Source organism: Ovis aries, chromosome 10 (genome assembly GCF_016772045.2).
Source record: "Ovis aries strain OAR_USU_Benz2616 breed Rambouillet chromosome 10, ARS-UI_Ramb_v3.0, whole genome shotgun sequence".
Classification (NCBI taxonomy): Eukaryota; Metazoa; Chordata; class Mammalia; order Artiodactyla; family Bovidae; genus Ovis; species Ovis aries.
Window position 1 is genome coordinate 12,096,052 of NC_056063.1, and position 27,085 is coordinate 12,123,136.

Consider the following 27,085-nt stretch of genomic DNA (forward strand, 5'->3'; position numbering starts at 1 on the left):
AGCAGCTGTGGCTCCCGGGCCCTAGAGCGCAGTCTCAGCAGTTGCGGTGCGCGGGCTTAGTTGCTCCGTGGCATGTGGGGGTCTTCCTGGATCTGGTATCGAACCCATGCCTCCTGCACTGGCAGGTGGATTCTTTACTGGTGAGCCAGCAGGGAAGCCCAAAGACTTCCTTTAGCTATAAACTCTACAAGCAAGCCAATCTCCTACTATTCCTTTAGAATTAACGGAAAGATTAGAAAGGTTCAAGCGGCTTTGTAGAAAGCACATCCATTCTACAGAGTAAGACGTATAGATGACCATCACTAAATACTTGTTGGGTGAAGAAATAGATGTAAATGGATATTGAGGATACCTGGGAGTAGTGATTTTTTTTTTATTAAACATTAGCTTCTGTTATTTAAACATTTCTCCATGTTTGACTAACATATACTTTTTTGCTATTGATTCGTACCATTCAAACAAAAAGGATGCTGAATTAAGGTAAACTTTTGTATATTATTTGTAAAATAACAAATTATAAATCACTGGAAACAATAAAAAATTTTTCTTTATGATTCTTGATATTTTGACATAATATAAATAGCTACTAAATACCTGTTAGGTTGCCAGTTGCTCTAAAGGGTGAAATGGTATTGCGAAAAGGAGCAGCTATGGACCTTCCTGTTTTAGGGAATTCCCTGTTTCTTGAAGTAACATCTCATTGCCAGGGAAAAACAAAACAGAACACTAGTGATTCATGTCCTTCACAAAGGTGATTCTTGTTAGAAGAGCGTTACTCTTGGATGGTGACAAGGAGCTGAACTATTACCCGAGTGACAACATACTGGCATTTTACAATGAGTTGTTATGAGCAATTTCACGTCTCTCCTTCAAGAATTGAAAATTTTTTACTTCAAAGCAGCAGGGAGCTGCATGTATCCGTGAGCATGTGTAACAGGCAGCTAAACTCAATAGCTCAAAACTAGCCCCAGAGCCCGTCCTCCACTCTCCCCAGGTTCTCGCGACAAGAGGCAATGGGCAACCCCGTTCTTTCAGCTCTTCAGGGCACATATCTGGGAATCGTCTTTGGCTTCTCTCTCCCTCGAGTCTCACACCTAGGCCACTGGCACAGCCTCTCAACTTCGGTGGCATCTGCCCATCTCGTACCACACCCATGTCAGCCCTAGGTCAGCGGCCACCTCCGCCCACCTGGAGCACTTTAACAGCATCCTACTTGCTTCCCGCCCCCTGACAATCCCCTCTCCACGAAATAACTAGGGTATTTATCAAAACATGCGATTTGCAAGAAATATATCTAAAAAATACCAGCATGACTAAACTCTTAAAAAGCCTGACTTAACTCCAATTTCTCTAATCTAGGAATGAAACAGTATTTCTCTTCTTTGTCATATGCATTATCATACTTTTTGCTTCCTTCTATTTATACCAACTTCTTGAGTTTTAACTTTTGAGATGATATGGGGATTCAGGCCCTATTTATTATTTTTAAACCTACTATTTTTATATTGTGTACCTTTAGAAAGCATTATTCTTGATATTTAAACTTTCTTTTCAACATATTTCCCACAATTATTTAGACCTGATTCTGTGTTCAGCTGCTTCTAACGCTCATTGTGGTCCTTTAATACTACAGAATTCCCATGTTGGTTGTTTTTTATTTTTTAGCATTTATTTATTTGGCTACAGCCGGTCTTAGTGCAATATGTGGGATCTAGTTGCCCGACCAGGGGTCAAACCTGGGCCCCCTGCACTGGGAGCATGCAATCTTAGCCACTGGGCCTCTAGGGAAGTCCCAAGTTGCCCATTCTCAAGGAATTTGATTCCTTTCTTAACTGGCTAGGATATTGACACATATATATGTATAATGTGTATACATATTGAATTCAAAATTTAAGTGACATTTATTTTTAAAGCCTCTGAATATCTGAAAATGCCTTTCTGTCAGTTTGCACTTCAGCTGAGTAGAGAATTCTTGGGTCACAACTTTTCTCCCCTCAGATCCTGCAGACGCTCTTCAGTCTTCTGGTGTTCAATACATGTAAGATGAATTTTTCTTTCTTGGATGACAGCTTAGTTTTTGTCTTCCTGTTTGCTTTTATATTTTCTTTGTTTCTGAAGTGTTAAATTCCGTGAGGCTGTCGTGAGGTGTTTATCTCTTTTCATTAACTTTGCCTGGCACTCAGTAAAGCTCTTTTGATCCATTGACTTAGGCCTGTCTTCAGCTCACACGTTTTTACTATTACTTGAATTATTGCTTATGTGTGATTTTTGGTGGCCTCTTTGGGAATATTGCTGGCTCACTCAGTATATATTTACTGGGCACTTACCATTAGCTAAGTACTGTTCTACTTGTTGGGAAGGCTCATGGCTCCATATGTTAGCACTCTGCTCCGTTTTTATTGACCAGCTTTCTTAGGGTTTCTACCTCTACAGTATGGAATAACAATTCAAGTTTTCCATTCACATTAGTAATTAGACTTCAGACTGGATTGAGTCTGTTCTTCCTGCTTTTAATGTAGATTTCAACCTTGGCATTGCATTTTTCATTTTCTTCGAGACCTTCCTCATGGCATTCAATTCCCTTATTATCCCTGCTTGCCTCTTGGCCAGATCCTTTTAAGATGTCTTATTTCACTTACTTCAGGCTTCTTGAATTGTGAGAACACAAAACAGATGTTTTCTAAAAACCGTTGTTTTCTGAAGAAAATATTCTAGCCTGCTGACATCGTCTTCTTCTATATCTTATTACTTATTATTCTACCTCACTGCAGAATAATTTCATACATCTCATCTTATTTAATTGTTTTTGTACTCTTATTCTTGGATGACGAGACAGCTGTTCAAAGCTGTTCGACAACAGGTTGGATAGATTCTCTACTTTGTTATTGTTAGAAGTCTCCTTGAAGATTTTAGACTGGTATTAGCAGTTGAAGTAAAGCTGTACCACTAGCTCAAGAGCTCAGCAGGAAAGGAGTTGGAACTGTGGACAGTCACAGCAGGAGAGCTTCATCTCCACATCATTTCTTATTTTGTTTGGAAAAACCATTGCAGTGGGGCCATTTGGCCTTTGTTTGATCTCGTCTTCAAGCCAAGGATAAGTTGGGGCTGGTCTGGCCCCTTTCCCAGGGTTATTGCCTTTCCAGCTTTCTGCTTGTCGCTCTCTGCCACCGTGTAAAACTCAGACCACCCATCCCCACTGCTCAGAGCGCTGCTGCTGTCAGGCACTGCTACTTGTAGTGACAACGTGGAGGTCAAGAGATCGTCTTGACCTTCTAAGAAAATGAAAAATGCAATGCCAAAGTGGAAATCTACATTAAAAGTAGGAAGAACAGACTCAAGCCAGTCTTAAGTCTAATTACTAACATGAATGGAAAACTTTATTTTATTCCATACTGTAGAGGTAAAAACCCTAAGGAAGCTGGTCAATAAAAACAGAGCAGAGAGCTAACACATGGAGCCTTCTCACCAGCTCTCGGGGTCTCTCTTCTCCTCCCCGTCTTTCCAAGTAAGAGATGTTAATGTGATTTGTGGTCTCACGGACTCACTTGCTAGTACTGCTGTTTCTTAGGAGTCTGAACTGTCTTTGGTACTATTTTCCACAGGGGTCACACTGCATTAAATTTAGCAAAAACTCTTCAAATCTTCTCATATGTCATTAGCACTCTTCCCTATTACATGGGTTTTTTGGTTTACAGCCTTTCAGTTTTTTAATCCTTCTAATTGTCCTGTCAAAGACTGAGTTCAATCCCTTTGCTCACAGAGCCTGGATGTCAGGACTGTATTTCTTGGTGGTGCTCAGTTAAGCTGTCCTCTTATGGCCATGGAGAGGCTACTGCAGCCTGGCGTGCTGCAGTCCATGGTGTCACAGAGTCGGACACGACTTGGTGACTGATGCCTCATGACGAGTCACTCGTGTGCTAAGAAGCAGTAATTAGCATTTTACTGCTCTCTGGAAATGCAGATGTCCCTTGACAGGACTGCCTCCATTTCTCCCTGCTGCACGCCCCCGTCCCCCCCCCCCCACCCCCCACCAGCCCGCCAACTCTTTGCTCTCTGTGGTCACCTTTGTCTACACATCCTTCCTCTTGGCTTAGGCTGTTCTTCTATACAGATGACCATAAAAGCACAGAGATATCTGTATAGATATGCAAGCCTGTCTGGTCCTAATCTTGCTCTTGAACTTGAGTCATAACTTAAAATCTTCAAGTATCAAGCTCGACATTTCTCCATGGATGCCCCAGTAGTGTGAAAACATCAGAACAGCCAGAGCAAACATCTGCTTTCTCCACAAGCCTGTCCTTCTCAAGTGTTCCTTGTTTCTGTCCCTGAGGGCTCAAAAGCCTCACCATGCCCCTCTCCCCACGTGCCGTCAGGAACTCTCTGTAGTCCTACCTCCCTAGTCCCATCCTTTCCTCTTCATTCCAATTACCCTGGTTTAGGTGCCTATCACTTCCCACCTGAATAACTGAAGTGATGCTATGACCTGACTTCCTGCCTTCCACTTCTCTCTCCTCTGATATTATATCCCTTCATGGGCTTCCCAGGTGGCTCAGTAGTAAAGAATCTACCTGCCAATGCCGGAGACGCAGGTGACTCGGTTCGATCCCTGGTGTTAGGAAGATCCCCTGGAGGAGGAAATGGCAACCCACCCCAGTATTCTTGCCTGGAGAATCCCATGGACAGAGAAGCCTGGTGGGCTACAGTCCATGGGGTCGGTAAGAGTCAGACACAGCTGAGCATGAGCACAGGACTTAAATGATTATAAAACTTCTTTTTTTTTTTTTTTTAAGGGAAATATTATTTATTTATTTGGCTGTGCCCAGTCTTAGACGTGACGTATGGAATCTTTAGTTGAGGCTTGTGGGAGCTAGTTCCCCAACCAGGAATCGAACCTGGGTCCCCTGCATTGGGAGCATGGAGTCTTAGCCATTGGACCACCAGGGAAGTCCCTGAAACTACATACAGAAGGTAAAACCACAGCACTCCCTTTCTCAGTCGCTCCCACAATCCTCACTGACTACAAAAAAAGGTAGTCAGCATGGATTCACCTTCTTTCCAGTTTTCTCTCCACTACCCCCTATACACAGGCCCACCCCGAAGCTGTGAATTCCACAGTCACACTGGAGTTTGCCATTCTCCAAACAGCTCTGTGTTAAAGTTTTTGTCCCCTTCTCATTGGTTCCTCCTATCTTGACCAGAGCTATCCAAACTGCCTTTGGTGTGCGAACATTTGTTACTGGTCTGTGATACAATAGGTCACATAAATTGATAGTAATCATTTAGAAGTTTATATAACAATTTGACAAAGTAATTTTAGGTTTGTTGAACCTCATATTTAGCAATATGGGCTTGGATTTTGTATGCTGGTTTTTTATATCATTTTTTCACTAATTCATTTCTATTATATGAAGTATTAATCTGTTAAAAGGAAAAGAGGATTGAAGAACAAGGTAGCCTTTGTGAGGAGTTACTGGAAACAATCAACCGGGCTATTGCAGAAATAAGCTTCTTTGCGTGCATTCTAAGTCGCTTCAGTCGTGTCTGACTCGTTGTGACACCATGGACTGTAGCTTCCTTAGGATCCACTAAACTGGTTACTAGGATGTGAGAAAAACACGAACATAAAGGTATTATTTTCCCAATTAACATGTGTGAAGGACTGGTCTTAAAAAAAAAAAAGTATTCATTTGTGATCAACTGAATAAAAAATAAAACCTGGCCGCTCTCCATAGAAAGTTTGAGAGGTGCTGGTCAAAACCATCTTTCCACCAGCATCCTTAGAAGAGTTGCCAATTGAAACCATACTCATCCTTCATGGTCCAGCTCAAATGACACTTCCTCTGTGAACTCTTCCTTAACTGCCCAGCCTAGAAGTTGCTCACACTGCTGTCTCCAGAACCATAGCACTTAGTTAAAAACTTTCTGAAGCTTTACCAATTGTGTCTTCTCTTACAGCTACATGAATCTTCTTCACCAGGTTGGGTGTTGAGGTCAAGAACCATTATGCAAAATAGATATTCAGTCCCCTGGGTGAAACATAGTTATTATAGATTAAATAAAGTGAATGGGGAAATGCTTTCCATTCTTTGCCTACTGCAAAGTGGGGGCTCTGAATAAAGTTCCTGACCAGGCAGCCACCCGCCCCCCAGCCTGAAAGCCTTCTGCATGTCACACTGAGTGGTACCCTGCCCGTGGCTGGCCCCCAGCTCACACCTGGGCTCACACAGTGTCAGCCCTTTCTCTATGCTGCGCCTTCCCCTGGGCATTGTTTTCACCCTGATCTGTCTAGCAAATACTTGTCTGTCCTTCAAGACTCGGGTCACGGATCCTTTCCTTCAAAATCTATCCTAAGAGTTCCCTCATGGTCCCATGGTTAAGAAGCCACCTGCCAGTGCAGAGGACCCAGGTTCTATCCCCGGTCCGAGAAGATCCCCCATGCTTCGGGGCCACCAAGCCCGTGTGCCACAACTACTGAGCCCAAGCACCCTGAAGCCCATGCTCCGCAACAAGAGAAGACACTGCAGTGAGAAGCCTGTGCGCCACAACCAAAGCAGCTCCCACTCACCGCAACGAGAGAAAGCCCACGTGCAGCAACAAAGACCCAGCAGAGCCGAAAGGTACAGAAACAGATGAAATGTGACATTCCTCCCTGAATCTTTCTCCTCTGGGCATCCACTGCGTTCTCTTCCTTGCTCTCCCCAGGCCCTTACATATTAAACAGAAATGATCTGTGCAGGTGCCTGTCCTCCCCCCGCCTCTAGGCTAATACCTTTGTTGAGTACAGAGATAATATCTTATTAATCTTTGTGCCCTCAGTGCCAAGCACAGCGCACATCAGTGTTCAGAAACACTATTTATCTGAACAATATGACCATTTGAAGGAAAAATAAAGAAGATAACCGTTGGTCCCCGGAGATATCACGCCTCGCAAAACAAATCAGAGAAAGGCTAATTTAGTTGAGCCTGAGAATGAAATTATGGATAGCTGATTAGGAAAAAAACGCTAGAGAGAAGATAGGATTAAACTCAGTGGCTTTTTGTAGAAATGGATATTTTCTTTTGTTAGGGAAAATTCCTCAGGAATCAGAGATTCAGATTCTGAACTGAGTATAACTAGAGTTATTACAGATTCTACTATTCTAATAAGGAAACTCTTGCTATTGATTCGTAAAAGGTTCAATCGCCAGGACGCTATGATATCCCATGAGGAAGCCAGACAAGAAGCAAGAGGAGGTCCCTGGTGAAAGACGTCTTAACATGTGGAAGAGGCATTAACTTGGGGCAAGACATTCCCTTTGCTGAGATATTGGTCCAGCCTCCTGGAATCAATGCTTGGGCTTCAAGCTGTGCTTTGCAAAGTTACCCCAAAGGGAGATTTGCTAGTTCCTGGCCAGACTTTGTGCTGTTCACCAAGGAAACACCCTTGGTTACTGGAATTCCACAATAACCCCAAGACAGTTGCATGGTATGAGTCAATCAGAACCACGTGGGACTGGCAGGAGATGCCCCAAAGGGGACCAAATCCAGGCCTCCTTGCTTTGGTTGCAAACTACAGATCCATATGCCACAGCAGGCCCTGTCTATCTTTGGCCAGTAGCTATTTTCAACCGCCACTAGGGTTCCAAACTAACGACCAGAAAGCCCATTTAACAACTTGGTGGATTAAAAAAAAAAAAAAAAATTCCCTAAGGGAAACACTTGAAAATAGATCTGACTTTTCTTCCTTTGACTGATCTTGTAAACAGAACATTTATCTTAAAGGATTGATGTGAAATTAAATGCAATAATGTTTATAAAAATAACCATAGCATGGTGCCCAGTGAATACCAATCAACACATTAACCAGAAGGGAATTCTGATTCCTTCAGTTAAAAACATATTCTTGCATTGCTTCCTAGAACTGTGACTCTTCCAGTGGCCCTTTTGTTCACAGGGTAAAGCCCAGTGTTGCCATGCTCTCAGGGCATCCAGGGCTGGACCACCATCTGGTCCTCACAGCGTGGCCCGCCTTCTCCCTTGCCGTCATCTCCCACCACGCACAGTCTTCTCAGTCACACTGAACTACGTGCTCCTCTCGGAGCTCACTGTGCTCCCCCAGGCTTCAGTGCACCTGTGCGTCCCGCGTCCCATGTCAGAAATGTCCTGACTCCTCGACCAGCTGGAAAATTCCTCAGGATCTTTTGAGAGTGAACTCAAGCATTTCATCTTCCATAAAGCCGATTCTCACTCACCCCGCCGGAAGGTTCTTCTCTACCGAACGCCATGCACGTTCTTCTCTACAGATCTTAGGAAACCGCTTGCTTGTCTTCTTTAAGTTCCTTCTTTGACAGCAAGGGCTGCGTTTTGTTTCCCTGTCCCATCAACAACTTAAGAAATGAATGAGCGACGTGACCATACCCCCTCTCCATTCTAGGTGCCAGCACCATTTGGCATCATCCTCATCTCCCGGGAATCCCTCCTTTCGGCTCTTATTCACCTACTGCCTGGCCGGGGAGCTTAGAGCCCCTCAGAAGCTGCCCTCACTGCCCAGGGCAGTGAGCATTTGTTAAGTGGAAGGGAATTCAATCATTCGGCGTCACCTTGTTCCAGTAGAGGTGGGGTGCTCCTAGGTCTAGATAAGGGAAATCAGAAGTCTGATGCTTTTGAAGTCACCGGTCAAACTGCAGCTTCCTGGCCAGGAGGAAAGCTGAGGTTAAATATTTTTACTAAAATTCAACTACGACAACCATGGAGTGACCCACAGATTTTATGCAGACATTTTGGCATTAGTTAATTTTTTTTGACCGTCTGGCTAGGATACAGATACATTTCTGCAGTGGTTCTGGGGTGAGTCTAATTGGGTGCCCAGATTATTTTCTTGGTTCGTTCATGTTGATTACCTGTAAATTATCCAGGATAATTCGGAGGGAGTGCACCTGTCGTCGAACAGCTCCTGAAAACCTTTCATAGGTGGCAGCATCATATTCACTCATTTGGATCTCCTTTAGCCTAAAATTGGAGGGTGAAAAAGCCAACAGCTGAGAGCAAGTACCCGTGGATCTTTTACTGACAGTCATCTACTGCTAGAAATAGCCAACTTCTTAGTAACTAGGTTTGCCTTTGAGGAGAAAAAGCAAGAAGTCTGAGAACAAATGCATGGACACCGGCGGGGAGGGGGTGGGGTGGGAGAAACTGGGAGGCTGGGATTGATGCTTGCAGACCACTGAGCACTGTGGTTGCTCAGTCGCTAAGTCCTGTCTGATCCCCGTGAATAGAGCCTGCCCACCAGGCTCCTGTCCATGGGACTTCCCAGGTAAGAATACTGGAGTGCGCTGCCTTCCCTTCTCTTCCCAACCCAGGGATAAAATCCGCATCTCCTGCATCGGCAGGTAGACTCTTTACTGCTGAGCCACCAGGGAAGCCTGTACGCTACTGACGAAAGTGAAAGTGAAAGTCGTCGGTCGTGTCCGACTCTTTACCACCCCATGAACTATACAGTCCATGGAAGTCTCCAGGCCAGAATACCAGAGTGGGTAGCCTTTCCCTTCTCCAGGGGATCTTCTCAACCCAGGGATCAAACCCAGGTCTCCCGAATTGCAGGCAGATTCTTTACCAGCTGAGCCCCAAGGGAAGCCCAGGAATACTGGAGTGGGTAGCCTATCCCTTCTCCAGCAGATTTTCCTGACCCAGGAATGGAACCAGGGTCTCCTGCATTGCAAGTGGATTCTTTACCAACTGAGCTATCAGGGAATATATAAAATAGACAACTGATAGGAACATACTGTACACCACAGGGAACTCTACTTAATGCACTGTGGAGTCCTAAGTAGGAGGGAGATCCAAAAGGGAGGGGATACATGTATATGTGTGGCTGACTGAGTTTGCTGTGCAGTAGAAGCTAACATGGATGTAAGAACTGGACCATAAAGAAAGCTGAGAGCCGAAGAATTGATGCTTTTGAACTGTGGTGTTGAAGACTCTTGTGAGTCCCTTGGACTGCAAGGAGATCCAACCAGTCCATCCTAAAGGAGATCAGTCCTGAATGTTCATTGGAAGGACTGATGCTGAAGCTGAAACTCCAATACTTTGGCCACCTGATGTAAAGAGCTGACTCATTGGAAAAGACCCTGATGCTGGGAAAGATTGCAGGCAGGAGGAGAAGGGGACGACAGAGGATGAGATGGTTGGATGGCATCACTGACTTGATGGACATGAGTTTGAGCAAGATCCAGGAGTTGGTGATGGACAGGGGGCCTGGCGTGCTGTGATTCATGGGGTCGCAAAGAGTCAGACACGACTGAGCGACTGAACTGAACTGAACTGAGAAGCTAACACAACATTGTAAAGCAATCATACTTTAATAAAAATTAATTAATAAAAAATAACAATTAAAAACTACAGAAAACCAGCTAGTTCAAGTAAAAAGAAATAAAGGAAAGGCAAGAAGTGGTGTCTCCAGCTAATGTTTCAAAAGAGAGGAATGTGTGTGTAGTGATGTGCTGGAAAATGGTTAACAAGTTGCCCTGCAGGGGCAAAGCAGCCCTGATTTGTAGTGTTTGTTGATGCCTGTGTAACTGATTTTATTAACAGAGAGGCCCCTGAATTAGAAAGTGCCCGTGTGCCTCGGCTGTGTAGCACACCACTACTGCATCCCAGACGTGTGCCCGTGATGTTGGCAGACGGTCAGCTCCTGTGGCAGGTTCCTAGAGAGATCCCATGGGATGCTTTTTAAGACCAAGGACATATATTTTTGGTTGACCAAGATAACAGCTCCTGCCCAGAGATTGTCAATAAAAAGGTTGCTTTGTAAAACAGGAGTTTTCTGAAATTGCCGACTGTGTACTTTTAATAGGATAATTGTGTTCTAATACTACTGTGGCGCTGAAATTCTGGTGCTCCTTTTATTATTTTTTCATTATTTGCTTCAGCTGCAGCCCCGCCTCTGCACTTGCAGTTTCCTGAACACACCCTGCACCCTTGCCTCGGTCTCTCCCACCCGTCTTTACCTGCTGACTCCCGTGAACTCTTCACCTCAACGGTCGTCTCTCCCAGGAAGCCTGCTCTGACCTCTGGTCTGCGGTCTGGGCTCCAATATCACTTCGTGCTTGTTGCTATACAGTGGTCGCTACCTGTGCTACGGTCTGCTTCCCGTCTCCCCAACTGTCTCCTTGATTTTTCTCATCTTTATCTGCATGGTGGTTAGCATGATACCTAGCATAACAGATGCTCAAAACAAACTGAGACAAATCACTGAAATACAAATAAGACTCCACTGTTGAAAATCTGTGCATGCTGCGTGCTCAGTCGTGTCCGCCTCTTTGCGACCCGTGGACTGGAGCCTGCCAGGCTCCTCTGTCCATGGGATTCTCCAGGCAAGAATACTGGAGTGGGTTGCCATGCCCTCCTCCAGGGGATCCTCCCGACCCGGGGACTGAACCCACATCTCCTGTGTCCCCTGTATTACAGGTGGATTCTACACCAGCTGACCCATCAGAAAAGCCCTACAGTATCTTAAACTAGTCAGAAGTAGGTTTTGCAGTGTTGTATTCATAACAGGCTAATTAGATGACACATTTCTACAAATTTCTATAAATGTAAAGGGTACTAATACTAGAATAGGGAAAGATGAATGTATATCAAAAGCCTAACCACAACACAGTTTTCTAGCTATTGCTACTGTGTGTGTGTGTGTGCAAGTGTGTGCATGCATGCAATGTTGGAGGCATGGATCCTCGGTGTTGAGCTGAAACTCTTATCTGGAGCGTATTCTTATTTCCCTTGCCTGGAGATGAACCCCCTAATGCTCTCACTGAAGATGAATGGTCTCTATTCCTCCCATCAGGCCCCGCTCTGGGAAGATTCCATCCATCAGAGGGCAGAGTGCTGGAGTCTTATTAGAATCACACCATGTTGGGCTTAGACCACCATGAGGGCAGACGGGCAGTTCCTGCCCTACCACCTGGCTGGTTAGCTAACGCCACCTCAAGTGTCAAGACCTAGCGCAAAGGTCACGTCCTATGAAGTCTTGCTTGGTTCCTCCATGAGCAGTGTCTTTCACATATCTTCCATAGATATCTGCTATGGAACCTATACATTTTATTGCTTTTAATACATGTCTATTTTGCTCTATCAGAGTGTTTTTCAAACATATTTTCCACAGCAGAAAATGAACTTTACACTGAGACCCAGTATACAAAAAATGCATGTACACATATGTGTGTGTACTTGAGCCAAATATTCAATGAAATTGAATGGACTTTACTACACGTGAGGTGCTCTGATATTTTCTCTTCTAATCCTCTGCGAAAAGGAATGTGCCTTAGTTTTTCTCAGCATCTCCAGCGCCAGCACAAGCCCTGGTACCCAGTGGCATGCAAGAAATGCTGCCAAGCAGCACTTTGGAAACACTGGCTATCAAACAGGAAATACCTGAAAGGCAAATAACATCCGAATGGTTACTTCCTGAGGTGACATGCGAAGGTGCCCTGTAACTCGAATTTCCTCTCTGTTCTGAAGGACAGAAAGGAATATGTGCATAGGATTTGACCTCTTACGTGTAGTTTTGGCAATCTCTTAAACCTCTCTGTAAGTTTTCATCGATGAAGATGCGTCTCAAGTGTCAAGCCTGACAGATGCTGGGCATGATGACCACTGCAAGATATCTTACCAACATCCTTCCTACCTGGGAGGCCAGTACACTCTCACTCAAAGAAGAGAGGTTAGGGAAAAAAAGTTGGCATAAAGCTTGTGCTTAGCAGGACACACACACACACCCACACACACACATCCCCCACCCCCCCTCAAGGAAGGAACCAGGCAGTTGGTAAGTCACCCCAGGCAGACTGGCTTTTGTAGAGAGATCTGAATTAACTCCAGTTACAATGATACCTCTGGCATGAGCGTGTTGCTCCCAAAACACACCACATGCTGTTCTAATTAGGAAGAAATCTGGAAATCATATTCCAAGCTGCGTTAGCTTTCACGAAGATCACCTACAAGGTGTTCAAAGCTGATAACATTCTCAAAGATGAAGGCCGAAGCAGGGAGTGGGGAAAGAAAACAGGACGTGCTGGCCTCTGCATCAGACAAGACCCTCGGCGCTAATACTCTCCAGCCCACAGAGCTGGCTGAGAACGCGTCTCTCTGCTGCTTTAACCCCGATCAAAACTGCAGGGCCCAGCTGCTTCACATCGTAGTAATCTACGCGGACTGACTGCGCTTTCCTGGCACAGCGTACTCTTAAAGGGTATATTTATTGTTACGTAAGAGTCTGGGAATTTTAGGTCTCATTTTACTTTTTTCATATAGGTCAGATTTAAATACTGTAATTTTGGATCATTTATGAGGAAAACAAACATAACCTAAGATCTACTGTGTAGGGCTGATTAGTCTTGCAAATGCTCGTGGGTACAATTTCCACAATTGGTGTCCACCTGAGAGGATTTTCCAAGCATGTAAAAGCACCTCGCCATCTATTTCATTCCTGGTTTGTTGGTTTAATGTCTGTCCGGCTTTGTACGTGTCTTATGCTTGTCTACTTCCGTTATTCTTCCTGAGTTAATCGGTTCTTGACAAGTAAGAACCAGTATCTAGCCAAAATCCAGATACAAATGCATGCTGACTAAATGCTCTGTTGATGATGTCAAAACCCATCAGTAGAATTAAGCTCTTCAGGGCAATATGGTGGACCCCTAGGCTGATGGGTCGGGCTGGCAGTCAGTCTGGTTTCAGCCAGTATTTGAATTAAGTACGAAAGGGTGATAGCATTACTTGTCTGCACATGTGTATTATTCATTCACAAACATGCATGTGCTTGCTATGTACTAGGTTCTTTGTGTAGCTACTGGGGATGTTTTGCTATTGTTTTGTTGCTAAGTTGTAGAGGGCAAAAACATCCTGCCCTCAAGGAACTTGAAGTCAGTGGAGAAGAAATCGACTACTCATACAAGTAACACAATGGGAAAGAGTGATAAGACCTATGGAGAGAAGGTATAGGCTGCTATAAAAGCATACGTACAGGGCCTTGACTTCATTCTGCATTTACCTAGACTTGCAAAATAGCTTCGAAACTAACTATTGGATGATACTGAAGAACGATTCTTTTTTTTACCGACAAAGGTCCATCTAGTCAAAGCTATGGTTTTTCCAGTAGTCAAGCTAAGCGCCGAAGAATTGATGCTTTTGAACTGTGGTGTTGGAGAAGACTCTTGAGAGTCCCTTGGACTGCAAGGAGATCCAACCAGTCCATTCTAAAGGAGATCAGTCCTGAATATTCATTGGAAGGACTGATGCTGAAGCTGAAGCTCCAATACTTTGGCCACCTGATGGGAAGAGCTGACTCACTGGAAAAGACCCTGAGGCTGGGAAAGATTGAAGGCAGGAGGAGAAGGGGACAACAGAGGATGAGATGGTTGGATGGCATCACTGACCTGATGGACATGAGTTTGAGCAAACTCTGGGAGTTGATGATGGACAGGGAAGCCTGGCGTGCTACAGTCCATGGGTTTGCAAAGAGTCAGACAAGACTGAGTGACTGAACTGAACTGAATAGTATTGTGCATTTTTATTTTTTTAAATAAGTATTCAGAGATAAACTCTGAACTATTTATGATAAAAAAAGATAGAAAATCTTGAATTAGCTTAAAACAAAAAACTCAGGGTTGGGAACTAGTAAGGGAGTCAGATTTTGTTCTTGAAGTTGAGAGAACAGGTCCACAGGATTCATTACATGTTTCTATTTTTGTTTATATTTGAAAAGTTTCATAATAAAAAGTTTAAGAGAAACTTTGCTGTTGTTGTTCAGTAGTTAAGTCATGTCTGACTCTTTGCGACCTCATGGACTGCATCATGCCAGGCTCCTCTCTGTACTTCACTATCTCCTGGAGTTTGCTCAGATGCAATGTCCATTGAGTCGGGGTGATGATATCTAAACATCTCATCCTCTGCTGCCCGCTTCTCCTCCCACCTTCAATCTTTCCCAGCATCAGGGTCTTTTCCAATGAGTCAGTTCTTTGCATCAGGTAGCCAAAGCATTGACGCTTCAGCTTTACCATCAGTCCTTCCAATGATTACTCAGGACTGATTTCCTTTAGGATGGACTAGTTTGATCTCCTTGCTGTCCAAGGGACTCTCAAAGAGTCTTGAACACCACAATGGGAAATCATCCGTTCTTTGACGCTCAGTCTTCTTTATGGTCCAACTCTCACATCCATATACGACTACTGGAAAAACCACAGCTTTGACAATCTGGACATTTGTCAGAAAAGTAATGCCTTTGCTTTTTGATATGCTATCTAGGTTTATCATAGCTTTTCTTCCAAGGAACAAGTGTCCTTTAATCTCATGGCTGCAGTCACCATCTGCAGTGATTCTGGAGCCCAAGAAATTAAAATCTGTCACTGTTCCCACTTTTCTCCCACCTATTTGCCATGAAGTAATGGCACTGGATGCCAGACTTTAGTAGTACTAAACTGAATACTCGTCAAATGGGACTATTACTACACAAAAGTAGAAAGCAACATTTTTCTGTGTGTTTTCTTTTTCAGGGTCTCCACGTGCTTTTGTTTCATCCTCTCCTTTCTCATCCCCTTGTCCAGCTCCTCTGTATTTGAATTACCTTCTGGTACTCTTTCACTTGGATTTGGATTCTTCTCTGCCGCATTTAGTAGAGGTATATGGTGTCTCAGATGGTAAAGAAGCTGCCTGCGATGCTGGGGACCTGGGTTCGATCCCTGGGTTGGGAAGATCCCCTGGAGAAGGGAATGGCAACCCACTCCAGTATTCTTGCCTGGAGAATGCCATGGACAGAGGAGCCTGGTGGGCTACAGTCCAAGGGGTTGCAAAGAGTCAGACACGATGAAGTGAGTAACACCTTCACGGTTTTCTCAGTCCCTTCTCCACTTTTCCTCTCTCCTCCCTTATATCCACTAAATTTAGTTGCCTTATTATCACAGATGCTCCCTAATTTCTTTATCCTGTGGGGCAGTTGTACTTAACAGAACCAGATTCCTCACTGTTTATCCTGGGAGTTAGAGAAGGGGTTCTACACTTGCACATAGCATGACTTACAACTGGAGAAGTAAATGGTAACCCACGCCAGTATTCTTGCCTAGACAATTCCAAGGATAGAGGAGACCAGCAGGCTACAGTTCCTGGAGTTGCAAGAGTCAGACATGGCTTAGCGACCAAACCACCACCACGACTTACAAGTCTTTCTTTGTGAATTGCTCTATTCATTTGCCCACTTACACAAAAACTGAGACAGGACTGGTGAGGTTTTCAGGGTGGGAACAACAGGAACTCATTGGTTGGGAAGGAGAAGATGATGTGTATCTAATTATTTGGTTCCTTTCCCAAGTAAATATTGTTTATATGAAATGTAAAATTAAAACTGTATCTTAATTCTAACAAGATCTTGCATTATTGGATTCCTCCCACCTTTTTTTTTGAGAGTTTAAACTGTTTCCATTCCTAACATCATTTGTCCTTACAACCTCTCTGAGAGGAAGGGGGAAGGGAGTCACCTATCACCGAAAGAACAGGCTGACGCACGGCGAGGAGAAATCAATTGTTGGAGGTCTCCAGGGAAGCCGGCAGAAGGGCTGGGAGTGACACTTGTCATATCTACCTGCTGAGTACACGAGGGCCCGAAGCCTTGCAGGGTTTCCTGAGGGTGTGTCCGCAGGGACCTCAGTTTTTATCCCCATTGTTCTGGACTGTTTACTTGCAGGATGTTTAAGCCCAGCACAGAATGTAATACCAGATGTCCTGCATGGGAGGAATTTCGGAACTCGTGGACGCTGGAGAGCGTGCTTTGTTTGAACTGTGCCCAGCTCCTTCCATGGAGCCCAACAGCTTAAATCTGCCTCCCCGACCATGACTCTCACCCTCAGTACCAAAGGAGATCTTCCCGCTTCTTTGGTATTTGTCACTTTGAGCTGAATAACCCAGGTGGATGTCTAGGGAAAGAGTCATGAGGTTTCTTCTCATGTTCTAGACGATTCCAATCAGAGTGGCCCCACGTGGTTCCAGAATGAAAGCTACAGGCTCATGGGCCTGGATCTCAAGGCCTCTACCCACTGACAGTCAACCCTACTCCCCTCTGGCTCGCCACAGTCACTCTGCTCATCCTGGCTTGCTCACTTAGCTTTCCCTTCCTGGAAGGTCCGAATACCGGCTGTGTTCAGGCCTCACCTCACATCAGCCCAGTGACTCTTCCCTTCTCTGTATGGCTAGAGGGCACAGCCTCTGTATCACGTGACTTCAGCACTTAAACAGGGTGTGTGTGAAAGTTATGTGTGTGTGTACACTAGTCCTGTCTCCACATAAATCTACAAGATTCCTGAAGGGCAGGAAGGGACCATCGTGGAATGTTATCTCAATTTGCTATGTGGCCTGGGAATAGATGTGGATGGAATGATCTGACTTTAGTTTCTCCAGAGGGAAATACCTTTGGTTTTACTTTTTTAAAAGATTTATTTATTTTTTTGATGTGAACTGTTTTTTAAAGTTTTCATTGACTTTGCGACAATATTGCTTCTGTTTTCGATGCTTTGGCTTTTTAGCCTTGAGGCATGAGGGATCGTAGCTCCCTAACCAGGGATCAACGGGCACTCCCTGCATTGGAAGGTGAAGACTTAAGCACTGGACTGCCCGGGGAAGCCCCTGGTTTTACCTTCTAAAGTGCTCAGTTCTTCCTCTATACCGTTATATGCAATTAATACATTTAAAAGGGCCTGAGCAGAAAGAGCTGGAGATTATGTTCACTCAGCTGTCTCCAATGGGGGGTGAGGTGGCTACGGGTTGCAGTTTGTGGTCTAAGTGGCTGCATGAAGTGGAGAATCACAGAACCTGGGTCTGCTCAGGGTTTGCCATGACGTTTCCCCGCTCCGGACACAGGGGGGACCACCCACCTCTGTTGAAACGCTCTCTGGCCCATCTCTCTCGCAGCTCTCTTCACCTCCTCAGGAACAGCGTCTTTCTCAGCCTGAGAGACCTGGTAGACTGTGTGGCCTGCGTCCAGCCGGTAAGGACCTCCCTTGCCGCCCAGGCCTGCGGTGTCTCTTCCACCTGGGAGGAAACCATGAAAGTCCAGGTGACTAGTCTGATCTAGAGCACAAAAGAGCAGGGCTGTAAGGCAGTCCCATGAAGTATATTAATTATACCTGCGTGCTGTGCTTAGTCCCTTAAGTTGTGTCCGACTCTGAGACACTATGGACTGTAGCCTGTCAGGCTCCTCTGTCCATGGGATTTCCCAGGCAAGAATACTGGAGTGGGTTGCCATTCCCTTCTCCAGGGGATCTTCCCCGCCCAGGGAACAAAACTGTGTCTCCCACGGCTCCTGTATTGCAGGCACATTCTTTATCGCTGAGCCAGTGGGAAAACTAGTAATTATTCAAATGACTTTCTTCTGGAAACACAAGGTGTCCCCCAGTTTAGGATACTCTTCTCCATCCAGCGAATTCCAACCCATATTTCAAGGCTCAGTCCAAAATCCATGACCCCTCACCTGACGACAGCCACACAGGGATCAATACGCTTATGCCCTGTTTGTTATTCCTTAAATTTTTTCTTTTCTTACCACCCATAGGATGAATGGGATTATATTTTATATTTCTTTGTAGCTCTGTACCTGTAAGAGTACAGAGCTTAAACACCGTAAATACTTGGTGTGTGCGTACGTGCAGTCGCTTCAATCATATCCAACTCTTTGCGACAGGCTCCTCTGTCCACGGGGATTCTCCAGGCAAGAGTACTGGAGTGGGTTACCATGCCCTCCTCCAGCAGATCTTCCCAACCCAGGCTGAACTTCCCAACCCAGGCTGTCTCCTGTGGCTCCTGCCTTGCAGGCAGATTCTTTACCTCTGAGGCACTGGGGAAGCCCCAAATACTTCGTGTGTAAATATATGTTAATTAAATGAACAACACTCCTCTTTCTTCACAGTAACCTGATTTTTCATTAAAATCAAAGAAAGATGGTTAGGCTATGGATATTGCTTCTTCTGCTTTGCAAGTGGTAAAAATAAAGCGCAGAGAGGTTAAGTGACAGACATGTGAACTCATATCAGTGGCTGAGCCAGATGAGAAGTCAGCTATTATACTTTGACTTTTAGCTTAGAGTAACATACCATAGATAAATACTGTCAGCTTCAGGACAGTTTTAAAATACAAACCCAAGTTTACACGCTTGTTGGAGAAGGAAATGGTAATCCACTCCCGTATTCTTGCCTGGAGAATCCCTTGGACAGAGCAGCCCGGTGGGCTACAGTCCATGGGGTCGCAAGGAGTTGGACATGACTAAATGACTAACACTTTACATGGCTGTAAACGTGCATTATGTAATACTGTATGTTGTAGGTATAAATTCAATGCCTAGAAGACTAGGTAGGTAATATTATAAGAAGTGGTGAGAACTTGACTAACTAGAGAGGACTTGCCTTGTCTAAATATCTTCAAATTCAAATCATCTTAAAACACGACATGGACCGCCAAAATACATATATTGGCTAGATCTGGGCCCTGGGTTATCAGTTTATTACCCCAGCTTTATAATGATTAAAATATTGGCAATTAGTTTCTTTTGTTCCTTTACACATAAGTTGGGAACTTAGAAGAGATCCCAATATTGGAGGGGTAGCATAATATTGTCCATTATAGTCAAGTATTGATTAGTATAGTATACTAATAGTATTGATACGAACGCTGGCATTACATAGTGCAGTGCTGTCTAGGCAAGTCAGACTGCCTGAGTTTGAATCCTGGTTCCAACGTACTAGTCACGTGTCCTTGAGGGATGTTCACTAACTTCTCTGTGTCTCAGTCACACTCGGCACAGCAACTGGCACAAAATGAGAGTTCTAAAAGGGACTTCTCTCACTATCACTATGGAGACAACTTCCAGTCGCATAGAGTGAGCCCATTTCTAAGTTTCATAAACTGGAAATTTTGAAAGTCTTTAGGCTTTGGATAAATTATGCTATGTTTTCCTTTTCTCCCTTGAAGCCTTAATTGGTGCAATGAGTTAAAAGTAAGAACTCAGCATGCTCTGCTTCCCTTATCAAAGTCCAGGTAGGTCATTTCCTTTTGGGAAATACCATGAGAACAGCCCATTAATTACAGTATTTTTATCCTCTGATTCCGGCTCATCTTGTTTCTTTTTTATTTAGAAATTGCTGGTGGAGAATTCCACCTTGGATGTGTGTGACTCCTGGCTGCCCCGCTTATGGATGGTCAATGGGCGGAGAGGACGACGGTCATGAGACTCAGGGGTGGAAATGCTGTCCTGAGACCGGACTCCCTTTCCACCGGAGGCGCTCCTTATTTATGGGTAGGTCATAAATGAGAACTTAAAACTTCCCAGGTGCTGAGATGAGACCGTTTCTGGTGAAAGGAGGGAATGACCTACAACCGTCTAGAGGCTGGTGTGAGTGACAGTCAGTGCCTTGGCAAAGTCAGATGGGGGTGGAGAAGACGTGAGGGTGGAATTCTTCACAACCTGCACTTCCAAGAAGCCTTTAATTTGAACTTGTGACTCCAGAGTGTGAGCTCAGCTGCGTGAGACTCTTTGCGACCCCATGGACTATAGCCTGGCAGGCTCCTCCGTCTATGGAATTTTCCAGGAAAGAATACTGGAGGGGGTTGGCATGCCCTTCTCCAGGGAATCTTCCCAACCCAGAGATTGAAACTATGTCTCTTGCATCTCCTGCACTGGCAGGCAGGTTCTTTACCACTAGTGCCAAAATGAAAAGGCTTGCCAGAGAGTCTAGATCTCAAGGTATAATATTGAAACTAACCCTGGATATCCTAAATCTGTGAAGATAAGGGGGAGAGAGACAGAGAAGGGGTTTTGATGATGAAAAAGGAATCAAATGACTCATGTAATCAAATGATTACCTTCAGTGCAGAGAATTCTGAGGCAGAGAGGGACAAAGAGAAAAAGAATTTGTAGCAAAAGAGCCTTGACAGACTGACAACCCAGCTGGGAAGTAAGAGCAGGGTCATCAGCCCGGACAGATAGACGAGCTGTTAGATGCGAGCTGAATAACAAGCGAGCACCTCCGCTCCAGAGTAAGTAGCCTATGGCTGGGAAGCCTGCATCTGGCCAGCGCGTCCCACAGTGCATTCCACAGGGATTAAATCCTGCTGGCTTGACACTAACTTCCAGATCAAAGGCCATTTCTAAAAATATCCTTCCTTTCAAGCTGATGCTTGATGAATAAACAGAGCAGGCGAGGGGTCCACGGGCCTGCTGGATAGCACATTGTCCCTGGACGGTAGGCCATTTCCTCCCAAGGCTGTCAAGGCCAAGGAGCACAGACTGTCCCCAGCGAAGACAGAGAACGGAGCTCGTGCTGGCGCGGCTCACGGCTGCGATAAGATCAGACGGTGCGCACACAGTCTGGCCCTATTCCTGCGGCCCCACAGCTGTGTCGCTCCAGCTGCCGCAGAGGAAAGAGGAAGGCCGTGGTCTTGGCTGGGAACAATGCTCTCGACAGGCAGCCAAGAGGAAGGGACAGACCCCACTCATCGGCTCAGATCACAACCATCTCTCTTATTTCAGAATCCCGCAGCCTCGACGTACTCTCTTCTGAGATGTGGAAGACAAGGGCCATGTCTTTTCAAAGTCAGCTGGTCCAGAAAGAATTTACTGTCGATTTCTGGAATGGTCCCAAGGACAGGGAACTTAAAAGAGGGGATTAACACTTTTAATGAATGCGTTTTTCATGCCAGGTCTTGAGCTCAGCACTTTGCAGTCATAATCTTACTGAATCCTCACCACAATCTTGGGAGGCAGTTCATAGTAGATCCCTTTGATCAATGAGGACCAGAACGGTCTGAGGTCAGGGGGTTGTGCCTCTGACTGTCTGCTGAGTCTGTGGGGCTCCAAATGCCAGGGCTTTTCGTGTCTTAAAATCATGCTGCGTCAGAGGGCAGAAGCACATTCCAGCTGACTAATGGGGTTGGAGGAGAAGGCAAAAGGATTCCTGAGCCTTCTTGGGGCTGGTGGGCTGTCCACATGGGCTCACGGAGTCTCTGGAAGCCTGACCCAGGAAAGTGCCCATGCTACCAACCTGTGCCGCCAGCCCAGGTGTTACCACCCACATGTGGCATGTTGTCTGGGTCTTCCTTCCCATGTTTGGGGGAACTCACGTCTTCACCGCTCTCTCTTTCGATTGTTATCTGAAAATGAAGAAATAAGATATTATCATTCTCCGTGACCAAGGCCAGGACCTGCAGGACAGAAAGAAAGGACTGTTTATCCCTAAGTCCTTAAGGTAGCTCATAACCTGATAGATACTGTTGATAGATGCTGTTCGTGTCTGGCAAAATTTCACCAGATTTTATATCCACTGAGTTGGGAAGGAAACAAATTTAATTATAAAAAATATTCTTTACAAAAAAAAAAAGGAGTTAGACTGGATCATGGGGCTTCCCAGGAGGCACTAGTGGTAAAGAACCCGCCAGTCAATGCAAGAGATGCAAGAGACAAGGGTTCAATCCCTGAGTTGGGACGATCTCCTGGAGAAGGGAATGGCAATTCACTCCAATATTCTTGTCTGGAGAATTCCATGGACAGAGGAGCCTAGCGGACTATAGTCCACCTGGTCCAGCTGAGTCATGGCAGATAAACATTCATCTATTTGATTTTCAAAGAAATCCCATTCCTCAGAAAAAGGCTACTTTATACGAAATATATGAAAAAAGAAACCCAGAAAATATACCTTTGTGTGCTTCACTGATATCCGTTATGTGCACAGAGACTAAAACCTGCTTATTTTCTGGCCCACTCTCATTACGGTATTTTAGCTCTCCTAGCTCATCTGTATTTTAAAACTGGACTTACTGTTCCTGCAGACCAAACAGAACAAGCGGCATTTTAGCCTTTCTCTTTGAGCGCCTACAGCTCATTCATTGGTCCCTAATTTAATTCAGCACAGATTCACCAAAAGTACTGATAACCACACTGGAGTTCCATCCTAGCAGTCAGCTCAGTAGATATTACTCCACAATAAAAAGCATCTGAAGCAGTCACATTCATGCACCCTATGAGCCTGCTCCCAAATACAGTGATTTTCAGGGCAGACCGGATCAACTGTTTGTTCAAACAAGCCTTAATGGGAAATGTATTGGCAAGGTATCATCTGAAGTACCGTGAGGCCTGCAAAAGCCATGGAGGACTGGTCACTGGCCTTGAATTGCTCACAGTGGAGCAGGGGAGCTTGGAAATGGACCTGGAGCATGATGCCAGGTCAGTCGTGAGAGCTGACCCGTGCCTTCTTAGTGAGTGGACTTTTCATTCTGGATGTTAGGATAAACAAAGGTAGGTAGGTAATTTAAGGCCTTTGCAAATAAAATGGCTATCAAGAATGAATTCAACATAATTTCCACTGTGTTATATCCAGACTAGTTCATTTCAAATGTTATGACATTGTAACAAGATTTCAATTACCTGGACCTTTCTGCCCTTACCAGGGAAGCCCTGCTGGTTAAAATGGTGAAGAATCTGCCTGCAGTGCAGGAGGTGTGGGTTTGATCCCTGGGTCGGGAAGATCCCCTGGAGGAGGGCATGGCAACCCACTCCAGTATTCTTGCCTGAAGAATCCCATGGACAGAGGAGCCTGGCAGGCTACAGTCCAGAGGGTTGTGAAAGAGAGGGACACGAGTGAGTAGCTAACACACTTCTGCCTTTAGCTCTGGCAGCACTGACCAGAGCTTTTGCCATAACTTCAGCATATTTAAAAGTTTGGGAGCCAGGATGTGACAGTTGACGTGAATTCCACGAATACAATCAGGCTCCCCAAAAATGGGTGAAAATAAATTCTTCTTTTAAAAAATTAAACTATGCAGAATAGCTAGCAACATTTAGAGAACAAATAAACATTTAAAGTACTTTCCCCAAAACTTGCCACCACTTTCTAACTTTTTAAGAGTGTAAGAGATTCGTAGTAAATTAAAATATGTATACTGACTACAAGAACTCTAGACCAGCACTAACCAATAAAATTTTCTGTGCAGATAGAAGTATTTATACTTGAGGGATCTAATATGGTAGCTTATTACGCAATGTACCTACTGAGTACTTGATTTTTAAATTTTATTTAATTAACTAAAATTTAAGTTTGAAATTACCATATGTAGTCCGTGACTCTCTCACTGGACAGCACAGAACAAGGACAAGCTTGCCTCAGCCAGGAGATAATGTCTGGTTATCTTAGCAGTATCTTACAGATGTTTTCCACGAGAAATGAGAAAAATAAGAAACATTTCAAAATTGAGATAGAGTTTTATTCTGTGTCAATTTAAGAGATCTACATAAAAGTTATGACTACAGTCTAATGGTTTTAAAAAAACATAATGGAACTTACATATGGAAATATATTATAATAAGATGATACGATTTTTAATCCATAAAGATACATTTATTACAATAATGGTGTTCAAAACACTTCTGGAGTGCTTTAGGAAGGATCCGCAGAGTCCATGGCAGATTCTATTTTAATATCTTTAATGATGGAAATTATGTATTCTTTAAAAATAGATTTGATTTTTAATAAATAGCTAAAGGATATTTGGGACTGATGTGTATGAACCAAAGAGTTCTGATGTGTGTGAATTATTTGCTAACTTACTCTGCACTCTTTGCAAAGTCAATTAACTTCTCTGGGGCTAAACTTTCTCATAAGAAACTAAAGGGGGTTGGAACTAAATAATCTCTCCCATTCCACTTAACATTGACATGTTCTATCTAACTGATTAAACACTTCAAAATCTGGTAAACGAGCGGTTTTAGTCAAAATCAAATTATAAAACAATGAGACTAGTTTGCTTCATAAGAGTTGTGACACCTCTACAGGTCAATTCCAAAAGAGGAAGCTCTAAAAACGGTCTGGGCCATGACAGCGTTACTGGAGTAACTGTTCTTAACACCAGCCGTCACTTTAGGGTGTATTATCTACTAAAAATAAATAAACAACAAAGTCCTACTGGATAGCACAGGGAACAATGGAGAAGAGTAGAGGAAAGAATGCGTATATACATACATATATATGTAACTGAGACACTTGCTGTACAGCAGAAATTAACACATCATTGTAAATCAACTATACTTCAGTACAAAATGGGCTTCCCTGGTGGCTCAAACAGTGAAGAATTTGCCTGCAATGCGGGAGACCCAGGCGTGATCCCAGAGTCAGGAAGACCCCCTGGAGGAGGGCATGGCAACCCACTCCAGTATTCCTGCCTGGAGAATCCCACGGACAGAGGAGCCTGGCGGGCTACAGTCTATGAGGTCGCAAAGAGTCGGACTAGACTGAGTGACCAACACTTTCACTTTCTTTCAATACAAAATAAATAAATAAAAGAATTTCAGAAGAGGCATAGGAAACAGAGTCCTAGGTGTCTTACTAACTTTACTTTCATTATAAACCAATCTCCTTTATTTTTTCTTCTTTTTTTTTTTTTAAATTTTACTTTACTGTATTGGTTTTGCCATACATCAACATGAATCCGCCATGGGTGTACACGTGTTCCCAATCCTGAACCCCCTCCCACCTCCCTCCCCATACCATCTCTCTGGGTCATCCCAATCTCCTTTAGACATTTCACCATAATTCAGATGGGGGAGCCTGGCGGGTTACCGTCTATGGGGTTGCACAGAGTCAGACACGACTGAAGTGCCTTAGCAGCAGCAGCAGCAGCAGCTGTAAGAGAATAGCCTTTCAAGAATAAGTACTAAAAATGATGGCACAAGGCAAAAGAAAAGGGCTCTCAAATAGCCCCCTCAGCTACCTGCAAAATGACAGCTCTTGGAGTTGTGAAGACACCTACAATGGGCCATCAGGGAGGAGGAAAATTTGTGTGAACTTTCTGGGCAGAAAGGAACTGCTGCGTTGCCACCTGTGTGTCCTGCTGGGAGCTGGCACGGCTCACACTGCCAACAAGGCTGCTCCCCACCAACCCCAAATGGGAGTCTGGAGATGTTTCAAAATTGGCAAATTCTTGACAAAAACACTCATCAGCCCAAACACAGTGGATTCCAGAAAAACACATACCATGAATTACCAAGGACACTTACTTAAAAGCAAGCATTTGGGGAGTTTATCTAATTCTGAGTCATGCTATGAATGGCATTACAGTCACAGGAGTCTATTTCTCTAGGTGGATGGGAGGAGCGCATCTGATAAGCGGTTTCCAAAGCCATTTTAGGGCATCTCTTACGTGAATTGACAATGATTCATAAAAGGTGCGAGGCAGGAAGCCTCGGACAGTCCAGCCCAGACAGAAACTGCAACAGACACCAAGGAACGCATATCATTCGAGGAAGCTTGCCTCTTGGGGACAGAAAGGTGCTCAGAATCTCTGGTCATTCAGAAAGTTGACAAACTGCTGAACCATTTGAAGTATGTGTTGAGAAAGACTTGGAATGCATTTCCTTTGAGGACTGATCTCATCTAGAAGCTTCCCTGGTGGCTCAGATGGTAAAGAATCCGCCTGCAGTGCAGGAGACCTGGGCTTGATCCCTGAGTTGGGAAGATCCCCTGGAGAAGGGAATGGCAACCCACTCCAGTATTTCTGCCTGGAGAAATCCATGGACAGAGGAGACTGGTGGGCTACAGTCCATGGGGTTGCAAAGGGTAAGGCAGAACTGAGTGGCTGACACTTTCACTTTTCATCTAGAAAGAGTTCAAACAAGCCAATCCAGTTACCGATATACACCCTACTTAAGTGAATAGTTAAGTGTTCACTTATAGCTTCGCAGGTGGCACTAATGGTAAAGAACCTACCTACCAATGCAGGAGACAGGGTCTCCTGGGTCAGGAAGATCCCCTGGAGGAGGGCATGGCAACCCACTCCAGTGTTCTTGCCTGCAGAATCCCATGGACAGAGGAGCCTGGTGGGCTACAGTCCATAGGTTTGCAAAGAGTCAGACACGACTGCAGCGACTAAGCATGCGCTCATGTGTTCACTCACATGGATCTAAATTTTGCCCCAAACACAAAGTATCATGGTCTCTTACAAGTGCTCATGCAAACTGATGCCCATGGTGAGCTCTTTGCTGTGTTGGTCACAGCTGATGCCTCCTACATCCTTTTAGATAAGCAAGTTT

The 27,085-nt window shown here is 44.6% G+C and overlaps 1 protein-coding gene across 3 annotated transcripts in view; it reads right to left on the reverse strand.

Annotated features, from left to right (window-relative positions):
- VWA8 (von Willebrand factor A domain containing 8) overlaps nt 1–27,085 on the reverse strand; it is a 383,005-nt gene that overhangs the window by 33,583 nt on the left and 322,337 nt on the right. For all 3 annotated transcript variants that reach the window (XM_015098045.3, XM_042254643.2, XM_060394273.1), the window contains exons 38-40: nt 22,050–22,158; nt 17,892–18,048; nt 8,880–8,988 (exon numbers count right to left, since the gene is read on the reverse strand). In XM_015098045.3, coding sequence (XP_014953531.3) covers nt 8,880–8,988; nt 17,892–18,048; nt 22,050–22,158 — 375 coding nt within the window. The remainder of the gene's footprint in view (nt 1–8,879; nt 8,989–17,891; nt 18,049–22,049; nt 22,159–27,085) is intronic.